An 11281-nucleotide genomic window follows, 5' to 3' on the forward strand; every position below is an offset into this window, starting at 1 on the left:
GGGACATGGTGAAAGAATTTGCTTTTGGTCAGATCATTGGTTTGGTGATGTGATATTAAAAATTAGATGGCCTTGTCTTTACAAATTAGAGAAAAATAAAAAGTGCAAGGTGAGGGATAGAGTCGCCCAAGGTAGGGATGGGTTGGTTTTTAATGGGAATTGGTATAGACTTCCACGATCAGTTGAGGAGTTGTCCGAGTTCCAGGACTTGGAAAGAATGTTATTAGCCTGTAAGATTGGTGGTTCTAGAGATTCTTGGGCTTGGGGCGATAGGTCAAATGGCTCTTTCACAGTCGCAAAATGTAAAGAGATGCTAATTGATGGGAGGAATGGGCCGATTGATACACACATGAAATGGGAAGGTTGGGTTCCTTTAAAAGTCAATTTGATTGCTTGGCGGGCTGAACTCGACAGATTACCCACCAGGGTCGCCTTGGTTAGAAGACGTATTAATATTCCAGATATGTCTTGCCCGCTTTGTAGCACTGCGGATGAGGATTTAAAGCACTTGTTGGTGGGCTGTGGCTTTGCTTATGGAGTGTGGAGTGGTATTTGTAAGTGGTGTAAGTTGGATCCTTTCTTTGCTTACGATTATGATGATTTATTAATGTTGTACAAGAATGTCCATGGTGGTAAGTGGAGGAAAAAGATAATTAGAGGAATCGTGATGGTCACAACTTGGGCTTTATGGAACACTCGGAATGTAAAGATATTCCAAGATAAAGATACGAAGATAATGGAGGTGGTGGCTGAAGTGAAATCAAGGTCTTTTCTATGGTTAAAAAATAGGTCGAAGTTTAAATGTATAGATTGGAAGGATTGGGCCATTTATCCATTGTACATGTGTATTTAGTTTTTGGCGGTTCTCGTGTTTGAGGGCTAGCCGTTTTTAATGATAGTCAATGTTCAAAAAAAAAAAAGAGTCATAAGGTTCCTTTTATACTCAAAACTAAAACTCCATATTTAATTTCTATTGTTTAAAGACATTTATGACAATAAAAACCTTCATTATGAGTCAAAAAGGATTAATTTCAAGTTAATGTCATATTAAAAAAATAATAAGACATAATAAAACTTACATCATGACTCTTGAATAGAGATTAAATGTCATAAAACCAACAATTTATGACAAAGATCAATTTATACTAGAGTCACCAAAGCTTAGAAATATTCACTTCAATCGCTCAACTTCGAGCATCGATATTCTATTTATCTTAGCTCCATTTTGGACATAGTTTGATTCATTATTATGATCCTGATACGTGTGAAGTGTCGTATAGTTTTTAATGTATATTTTAAGCCCTTTAACACTTTTTAGCCAAGTTTTAAATTTATAAAACACGATATTTACTAACACTAAACACACATATGGGCAAGTGCACCCATCGTGAGCGTAGTATAGTGTTGGTAAGATACCGAGGTCGTCCAAGGATACAAGAGCTTTTAATACCGGTTTATCCTCAACGTCTAATCAAATCAAAAGTTTAGAAAAAAGTTTTTAAACTAGAAAAATAAAACTAACTAAAATGCTGAAAAATAAAATAAAAATAAAAACAGATAGACAAGATGAATCACTTGGATCTGACTCGTATTTAGTGTAACCTTTGATTATTTCCGCACTTTTGCACTTTTTAAGAGATTATCTTAGTTATTGTAGTAGGCCCCTCTTTTGAAGGTGACGTTACCCTCAACCCAGTAGTTTGAGTCAGCAAGGATACAATCCTAAAGGGTTGGATTATTGAAAGATAATTAATTAAGTTATTAATGCATAATGTGGTAGGCCACTCTTTTGAAGGTGACGTTACCCTCGGCTATGTAGTCTGAGTCAGCAGGGATACAGTCCTAAGTAGCCGGGTTAAAGTTTTAATAGTAGCTTACATATGAGGGGATCAAAGAGTTTGGACCCCCGCTATCCAATACCATTGGGTATTGAAGGATGTCCTACTAAATTTGACCCAGGTCCTTGAAAGATCTATACACTGAACAAGGCAAGACTCTTACCAAACCATTCCCTTAACCCCTGACCAGGTAGCCAACATATCTCCATATAGACCATGGAGATATGAATGGTGAAAATCTTTTATTTTATATAGACAGTAAAATAATGCCAAGACACCACAGACAAATGATAAGGAAGAATCACCTTCAACATAAGAAACTAGTTATTAAAGTCATTAATACATAACCAAATAAACATTGCCAAAAGATTAAAAATAAAAAGTATTACACTAGACACTTGTCTTCACCAAGTGATGTAAGAGACTTAGGCAAACATGGCATTTGATTGTCAAGAACTCTTACGATCAATCTTGGATCCCGAGACTACTCACACACTCTATGATGGATGATGGATGATGGTGGTGGATGATGGTGTTGTGGTGGTGGTGGAGTGTGGGTGAAGTGTGAGAGAGGTGGTGTGCCAAGGGATGGTTTGCAAATGAGCCAAGCACCCCTATTTATAGCCTGCACAGAAGCCCGGGCACGGCCCCGTGTCCATCCTCTTTCTCTTTCTTCATTAATTGCAGTTTGTCTGCATTAGTTGACCACGCCCCCGTGTCCGTTGGGCATGACCCCGTGTGCAGAAGCGTATCTGTACTATCAAGATTTCCCCAGATTCTGCGAATCTTAGAGTTGACCACGGCCCCGTGTCCGCTGGGCATGCCCCCGTGGTGGGTGATAGAAGCTTCTACAACTTTGTCTTTTCTGCAGACACTTGGGCACGCCCCCGTGCTCACTGAGCACGGGGCGTGTTCAGCCTTCTGTTTTCTTGTTTTTACTTGGGAAGATGCTGTCGGGGGGTCGGGCATGCCACGTTTCTTCCTTTTCTTGTATTTATGTTAGAATTAGCTGCCTTTTTGCTTCTTTTGTTCATTTGAGCTCATGTAATCCTGAAAATACAAAAGGAAGACAAAAACACACTTTTTTCAACATTAGTACTAAAAAGGGTTAGTTTTATGCCACATTTGATGTAATTTATATGTTGCATTTTGCACACATCAATCCTCTCACCACATAGAACACAAACCCACTAATTATTATTGATACCACACATATATAAATATAATTATTGATGTCCAAAATATTTAATGAAAAACTCATTTTCACTAAATTTTCAACATTTAAAACATATAACTAAGAATTGTAACATCTAAAATTCAAACGATCAAAGTAAAAATAGCAATAATAAAATATTTCAAACCATGAAATGCAAGTATACAATGTAAAAAAAACAAAAATGAGCTAAAAAAATTTTTACCATCACAAAAATTTCATTCAAACATTATATAAAAACTATTTTTATATTCTTTGATCCTAGAAACATTTTTCTAAATATAATATTTAAAGTTTAAATAAAGAGTTAATTACATGGTTAGTCCCTGTGGTTTATAAGAAGTAACAACATCAGGTACTAATAGTTTAAAATCACATTCTAGGGTATCAACTTTTAATTTTGTAACAACCTAGGGTACTAAGGCTAACTTGTGTTAGTTTTTTTGTTAGGTTCAAGGACAATTAAGTCATTTTACATCTAAGTGGCCTAATTATGTAATTATTTGGTTAACTAGGGACTGTTTTTATAATTTACAAATAAATAAATACATTCTTGTCCTATGATTAAATGTAACTAAGAAATATATTAAACCTGTTGGTTCCATACTTCTTTTTACAGCAAAAGAGTTTGCTCCATGTAATCTGTGATTTGCAGTTTGCTATTCATTAAAAAAAAAAAACCATTAACAACTTCGATATCTATATTAGCAATTAAATTAGTTTGATCAGTTAAATTAGTTTCATCAAAACAAATAATGATATGTTCGTCTTTTTCCCAAAATTATCACCTCATACACCTACAAATAACTGTTCTTTGTTGTATAATCAATTGGATAATAAAAAGTCCTACAGTTAATCAAGAAACATGGTGATGCTGAACATAAGGAGATGCAGCGGCACTATCGATCGCAGTGGCCCGGCAGATTGAACTCCTCAGTTCACCCGATCGAATAATTCGTTATAGAGCACTGAATAGTCCGATGAAGACAATCATCGTTTCTAAAATCGGTCTTCCCACCCACACCGTTGCACCATATTCTTTGTTTTGTGAAAGAAAATTGCGTTAGAGAGGACGAAAAAGCCAGGTGAACGGAATCGGAAAAATGGAAGTATATGAAGGATGAAGTTTGGGTGCGATGATGGTGGGCCGTTGTAGAAATGAACTCGCCGGAGATGAATTTAAAAAAACTAACCGCCGGAGAGAGAGCTATCTGTGTTTAAGTTTTTAAAATTAAATTTTATTTGTTTAAAATTATTTTATATAAATGAGTATTTTACATAAATGGCCCTTGAAGTTATAAAGGGCAATTTTGTCATTTCATAGAAATCTAACAAAAAAACTAACATAAGTTAGCCTTAGTACCCTAGGTTGTTACAGAATTGAAAGTTGATACCCTAGAATGTGATTTTAAACTATTAGTACCTGATGTTGTTACTTCTTATAAACCACAGGGACTAACCATGTAATTAACTCTTAAATAAATTAATAGGGTTTTTGAATATATTATTTTAAGTTTAAACCCAAACTAGTTCTAGCGGTTCTTTAACCGGACCCGTCGGTTATAACCGGAACCAAACTGGGAACCGTTTATTCTGAAATTAAGAACCGGAACCGGACCCGAAATACAACAATATGGTTCGGATCTGGTGGTTCCGGTTCGGTTCTCCGGTTCTGGCGGTTCGAAACCGTTAATTGCTCGGCCCTAGACTCCACCCATCAACATTAATTAGCCTCCGTATAAGGGAGGCTGGGCCGTCCTAGCAGGTAAGGCCAGTGGGTTCGAACCCGAGCGGTAACACCGTCGCAACCCCCTAAGGTAGCCCACGCGGGTTTGGTTTCCGCGCGAGAAAGGTAACATTCGACCGTTCAATGGTCAAAAATGTTACCGTATGAGGTTTTCAAAAAATGGAATTATTTTTAAACCTTTCTATATATTCCACTCCCATTTTAAACCACACACTCTTATTTTCACTTCGAATTAAACCAAACTCATTTCTCTCCAACTCACTCTCATTTTAGCCAAGGATTCACAAAAACAAAAAAACAAAAAAAAAAAAACCCTAAGGTGCATATTCGAGCAAACAAGGCGCCGGTACTAGCATAGCAAACAAGAGGGCGGTTCGAGCCGAGGTGACATTTTTTGTGGTGACGATTATCGACCACACCAACCCACGTTAGCGGATATTTAGTTTTTTTTTCTTAAGTTGTCGTATGTTATTATTTTCATTTTTCATTTTTTAGTTTTTAGTTTGATTTATGTGACCTTTTTTATTTTTAATAAAATTTAAATTTTATTTATATTTAGTTTATTTAAATTAAAAAAAAAAAGTCATAAGGTACTTGTGGGTAGACATCGCCAGTGTTTTGTGGTTCTAAGATACTCTGAAATATAATTGATATGGCACCGCAGAATTGATAGGGCTATGGTAGTACCTTTGGGTGCCCTTTCCACCCTACGTAAACCAACCCACTAAGGAGAGAATTTTATCACTTCCGGGGTGATAGGCCGGTGCTACAACTAGAGTTATAAGGTAGTAAAACACTCACCGGCAAGGGGTTTAAAGGTGAAATGTTTAACTTACGCAAGATGTTCAAAATAAAAGCTAAGCTAGTGATATGGCGGATATCGGAGTGGGGAGGCTCCCCATTGGACACCTCATATAATTTAAAGGCATATTGATATATTTTGGCAACTTTTCATTGCGTGAACCACTGCCATTGAAGTATGCTTTGGCTTCCATACTGTTGTTTTTTCACAACGTGTTATTTTTGGGTTCACTTTAAGACCAAATTAGGATGGAAAAATACTTTAGTGTGTAAAAGTAAAACAAAATCACACTATTACTATATAAATCGGAACAAAAATATGTTTAAAAGACCATAATAAATAAATGAAGTAGCAAGTTGTTTATCATCAAGAAAAAACCTACTAATTATTTTATATCTTTAACAAGTAAATTAAACAAACCATGGTGATTATTGTAGGGTTCGAGTAAAAGGTATGGAGGAGTGAGAAGGTTGGTTGTTTGAGAGGGGGGAGAGGGGGGATTTTTTTAGAAATAGAATCTCAGATTGATTCAGACAATATACCACATGGAACCAAATTACATTTTACTTTTGGATCACTGATGGATCATTGTAGTATCATCTTGCCACCAACGGAAACCCTCCTTATGAGAATCGAAACCAGGACTTAATGATCCCTAAACCTTATCACAACCTCAAAATGTTACTAGGCTATATAAAGCCATGGGCTTGTAACCTAATTCATAAGATAGGTAGTTTAAACTTCCAAATTTCATTTAATTAAAATTAATATCACAATATCCCAATTGACTAGTTTTGAATCACAAATTACGTTTTGAAACACAACTTAACCCTTTTACCAAAATGTGCTTTCACTTCTTGATCGTTTTGTATCAGTAATATTGAAGTATGAAACATTTGAGTTTCCTAAAACTTTTTAAAACATAAAAGATGACGCATGTCACACATTTTTCCAGTTTCATTCTTTAGCATTGTGATGTACCAATAACTAAAAAGTTTCAACTAGCAGATAACGAACTTTAGTCATTGAAATGGGTAGATAACAAAAACGGTCGTTGTAGTATAGTGGTAAGTATTCCCGCCTGTCACGCGGGTGACCCGGGTTCGATCCCCGGCAACGGCGTTTCTTTTTTCATTAAAACTAATTATGACCATTCTAGTTTGACAGATACAATTTTGTAACACAAACTTGATTTTTGGTGTCAATATTTTTATTTTATATTCAGAATTTGATTACCAATGTAACATGAGTACATAAAAGATTGTCACGCTCATTTCTTTAGTCGCTTACATGACCACCACAATCATGTTATCATGATAAGTGGTGGTTTGCGTTCAAATGAGAACTGTTAAGTATAAATAAGTTGTGAAAAATGTAAAAGATTTTATATAACAACTTAAGATTTTCTTGATACCATTCATTCATATTTAACTTCCCTCTAATCACCGTCTTCAAGCTTTTATCATTGTTACACTACTTTTTCTCTTGTGGAAGATGGAGGGAATATAACAATGCCACGATAATAAAGAAAACATACCTCAATTAAATGGCATTACTAAGAATCAAACTCCGTTGAAGAAGATGAACAACAACAAGCTAATCTCATCTGCGACTTCACCTTCAGTTCCACGTTATAGTTGCGTTCAAGCTGTCCATTGACAGCTGTAATGAGCATATATGGTTTAATTTGTTTTAGATGAAAAAGTATGGTTTAATTTGTTTCTAGAAATAAGTATGAAGTTTATTTTGAGTATATATGTTAAAATCATTGTCCCAATGAGCAAGATTGTTCCATCAGTTAATATTACTCTTTTTGCGTAATCTTTTTGGTTCATGGGATTGATGTTGTATTTGATCATCAGTCCTATTGTCTTGACCTCATCAATCTATCTATCCATACAATTATTAATACATTTTACATAACATCATATATAGTAATAAGATTGTGAGACTCGCCAATGTCTATATATATGGGCGAACATACATACAGATTCTGTTCACATAGACAATAAGAGACAATGGGATGGGTATTCATGATAAAGATGTTAGTTAAGAGTTATTATAACTTTAGGTTTCTTATATATGCGCTTGGTTACGCGCCGCTTGCGGTATGCGCATATAGTGTATATATGTGTGGGCGCTCGGGGGCAAAAGTGAAAGTGCACTAATTTTAACGTTATTTTACTAATTTCGTGAAAATAATGTTAAAAGAGGAGGATAGATAATCATGCATCATGTGGTGGCGTTGATAGCCAAAAGACAAGGGAGTACATGCACTAATTGGCCTTTGTCTTAATTGCCGAGTGTTATGTGCCTTATGTCCAAGGTTTGATGCAAAACTACCATCGAGCATGGGGTCTCACTGGAAGCAGACTCTCTATTCATGCGGGTAGAGGTAAGGGCTGTCTACATCTTTGATATTGGTGGGATTTATTGATGGTGGTGGTGGTGATGATATATGCGCTTGGTTGTACGTATAAATGTGCCTTGACACCTTGATCACATATGGTAACTTTTTTTCGTGGAATATAGGGATGCTTTAATGAAGTGGTATGCCTTATAGTTGATCTCTATTTGGGGTTTGTTTTATATCAAAAACTAGTATAATGTAAAGTCTGATAAATTTTTATGTGAAAACAAAGAATGATACCCGCATTAGAAATGGTTCATGAAAAAACAAATTTGACCATTTTAGATACAAGTAAAAATGCACAGGTCAAATGTAGAAGTCAACTAAAACAGGTGTATCAATAAACAACCATGGTTCTTTAAGATTTAAAACTAGAATCAAATGCATTACATAGTTGCAAGTATGCAACAAACAAACAAACAAACAAAAGAAATCTACTCTAATTAAGACCAAGAAACATATCATATCATGTTGAAGCAACTGTAGTAGCATTGTTCGGTAGCGAGTAAGCACTTCTACCATGAACTCCCAATCGCCCACGCCCTATTCCATTCCTCGGATAGTCTAGCGTTTGACCTTGCACTTCGTTATCTCGACCATTTGACCTTGAATTCGAACTCCAACAATTTGTGGAATCACCCGAATTCGGCTCCCAAGAGGACAACTGTTGACTACCCGCAAAGCTATTGCTGCCCGACGATTCTTGCTCGTCAGCATCCGCATCACTGCCCCTTTGCACCGTCACATACTTGTGAAAACTCGGCTCCATCAGATCATTATCAACCGCTTTTTCAGACTCCACGAGATTCTCTTTCTTGAACTGACGATCGTTGCAGCTTGTGGCGGAGTTCAGGTCGGCTACAGCTTCCATAATCGAGCACGCCTTGCTGACACAAGCCGGGAGGGAGAAAGCTGGCGGTGCTGCTGCTGGAGCCGCAGTGGTGGGGTTCTTCTGGTGGAAGTTCTGGATGTCTTCAAGTAATAAACTAGCGTAGGATGTCGGGTTGGGGTTCGGGCTGAGTAAAGCTTCTGGGTTGATGTCTAGGTCTCGTGATAGACGAGAAGACCGGGTTCGTGATACGAGTTGGTTATGTTTTGGATTTTCGACTGCAGGTTTAACCTCATCTGTCATTTGGGCTTCTTTGGCTATGCTGTTCTTAGCAGCATTGTTGGTTCTGTTGTTTATAGTCTTCTCACAGTTTTGTTTCTGCAAACAAGATATGAACTCTATTAATTCATGAAGATAAAATCAAACAAATTGTGTTTAATAGGATCAAACGAGATTAGGTCTAAAAATAAACTTGTTTAATAAATGAGCCCGAGTCTAACTTCACTTTAAAAGTTTGTGTATATAAAATTATGGTAAAATTAACCAAATTAATGAATAGATAATAAATGAGCTTTAATGACTACTCAGGACTCATGCTCGAGCTTTGATAACAAAGCTCGATACGAGCCTTAGCCTGAGCTCTAATGAGCCGGGCTTGAGCTTAAACGATGAGAGAAAACACTTACTTTGCTTCCTGGTTGCTCGGATCCAGCAGCGTTGGTGTCGATCTCACCCAGCGGATTCCTTCTATAAGGAGACTGTTCCGCCTTCCTCGAATTGCTTCGACTCAGTGTCACCGGCTGCGGGTTCTGATTCTGATTCTCATTCAAAACCCTAAGATTCGCCCTAGCCGGAGATCTAGACCGCGGAGACGCAGCAGTCCTGCACCCCACCACACCCACCGCCTCACCACCATTTCTCTTCACCTGAATCCTCTTCACTCCACCACCAACGACAGCAGCAGCCACCTCTCCACCACCAGCATTGTTACTCTTATCAGTAGCCGGAACCGAAACCATCTTCCCAGGCCTATTCCCACCCCCACCCCCACCCGAACACGAACCCGAACCGCCATTCGAATTAGGGTTTGGTGATTCAGATCTCCTATTTGGGGATCTACTAACCCTCCGTCCACCCGCCGCGCCTCCTCTTTCTTTACTTCCAGATCTTTGTTGCTGCGGATCTCTTTCCCTACTCCTCCTTCTACCCGAAGGAGACGAAACCCGAACCTCCCGCTGCGGCCGCACCTCATCATCAACATCATTCTTCAACCCGGTTTCCATATCGAAATCAAAACTCCTCTTCGAACCCGAATACCTCCTACCCCGTGTAGGCGTTTCCCCACCCGGTTTAACCCCGGATGAGCTCCTGCTAAGCCGGCCACATTGGATCAAAATCGCATCCACTTCTTCTTTCGTACAGCTAGACGTCCTCACCGTCGCACTTACCGCTTTCCCCGATTCACCATTCGACACGATAGGCTGGGAATTTTCGGTATTCGGAACAGAATTAGGGGCTTTCTCTTTTTCCTTCCGATCAGTCGATTTTCGGGTTACTTGGGTTGGTTGATCGGAATGTCTATCGGTTTCGTGGCTCTTTCGATGTTTCACGACGAAAACTTCCTTCTTCGGAACTTCTTGCTGTGTAAGTGTAGGGGTAACGGGGATGGTGGGTTTCTTGTTTTGAAGTGGTTTGGTAAGGTTAGGTGTGAATTTGGGTTCTGGTGGGGTAGGGGTTGAAGGTGTTGGTGTTGTTGTATTACTAGATTTGCTACAGCAAGCACCCATTGTTGGTTGCAGAGATGAAAGGGGGAAAGGGTTCAGTGAAGGGGAAATCTGGTGGTTGTTTTGGTTTTAAATTAGGAATAATAATAATTCAAATTTTGACTGGGTTCAACGTGCAAAACTAGCCGTTGTTAAAATGGGCTTTGTTAAAGGGTGGAGAGTGTAACTTTTTGAAAGTTTCTTTACATGCCTCCCAACTTATTGAAGTTTCAAAATCACCACTTTGGTCATATACTTTGTTGGAACAATAAATGTCAAATATATGAAGACACATTGTTAGTTGAGTTTTTAAGAGGCATTTAAGAAATGATTTATTGATAGTTTAAATTTCGATTTATCAAAACAACCAATTTTGGAAATTAAGGTTGTTATACATACAACATTTATTAAACAAATAACATTTATCGTTACTCAACTAAAACTTGAGAAAAGAGAATCTTGATGCCAAGTCTTTGACAAAACTATAAACACATTCTTGTTTCTAACAGCTCCTAGTGAGAGACACTTGCACCGGTAGCAATTCGAGTTTCACCTCATCGCCAGCATAGGCCTTCTGCAAAGAGGCCGCACACTACAAAACAATAGTTTTTTTTCTTCTCTTTTATTAGATACAAGGGCATAATGTACACAGAGAATTAGAAAATTTGCATCAGAGGTT

At 37.8% G+C, this 11281-nt stretch overlaps 1 protein-coding gene and 1 non-coding gene across 2 annotated transcripts; one reads left to right on the forward strand and one right to left on the reverse strand.

Annotated features, from left to right (window-relative positions):
• Positions 1–6650: 6650 nt before the first annotated feature.
• On the forward strand, positions 6651–6722 carry TRNAD-GUC. The gene has a single exon. It is a non-coding gene; the product is annotated as a tRNA-Asp (tRNA).
• A 1623-nt stretch (positions 6723–8345) lies between these two features.
• On the reverse strand, positions 8346–10715 carry LOC110909183 (uncharacterized protein At1g65710). The gene is made up of 2 exons (XM_022154205.2): positions 9526–10715; positions 8346–9217 (listed from the first exon to the last, which is right to left on the reverse strand). The coding sequence occupies exons 1-2, from the start codon at positions 10624–10626 to the stop codon at positions 8477–8479; spliced, it is 1842 nt and encodes a 613-aa protein (XP_022009897.1). The 5' UTR covers positions 10627–10715; the 3' UTR covers positions 8346–8476.
• Positions 10716–11281: the final 566 nt, after the last annotated feature.

The sequence above is a fragment of the Helianthus annuus genome, chromosome 14, assembly GCF_002127325.2.
Source record: "Helianthus annuus cultivar XRQ/B chromosome 14, HanXRQr2.0-SUNRISE, whole genome shotgun sequence".
In the NCBI taxonomy this organism is placed as follows: domain Eukaryota; kingdom Viridiplantae; phylum Streptophyta; class Magnoliopsida; order Asterales; family Asteraceae; genus Helianthus; species Helianthus annuus.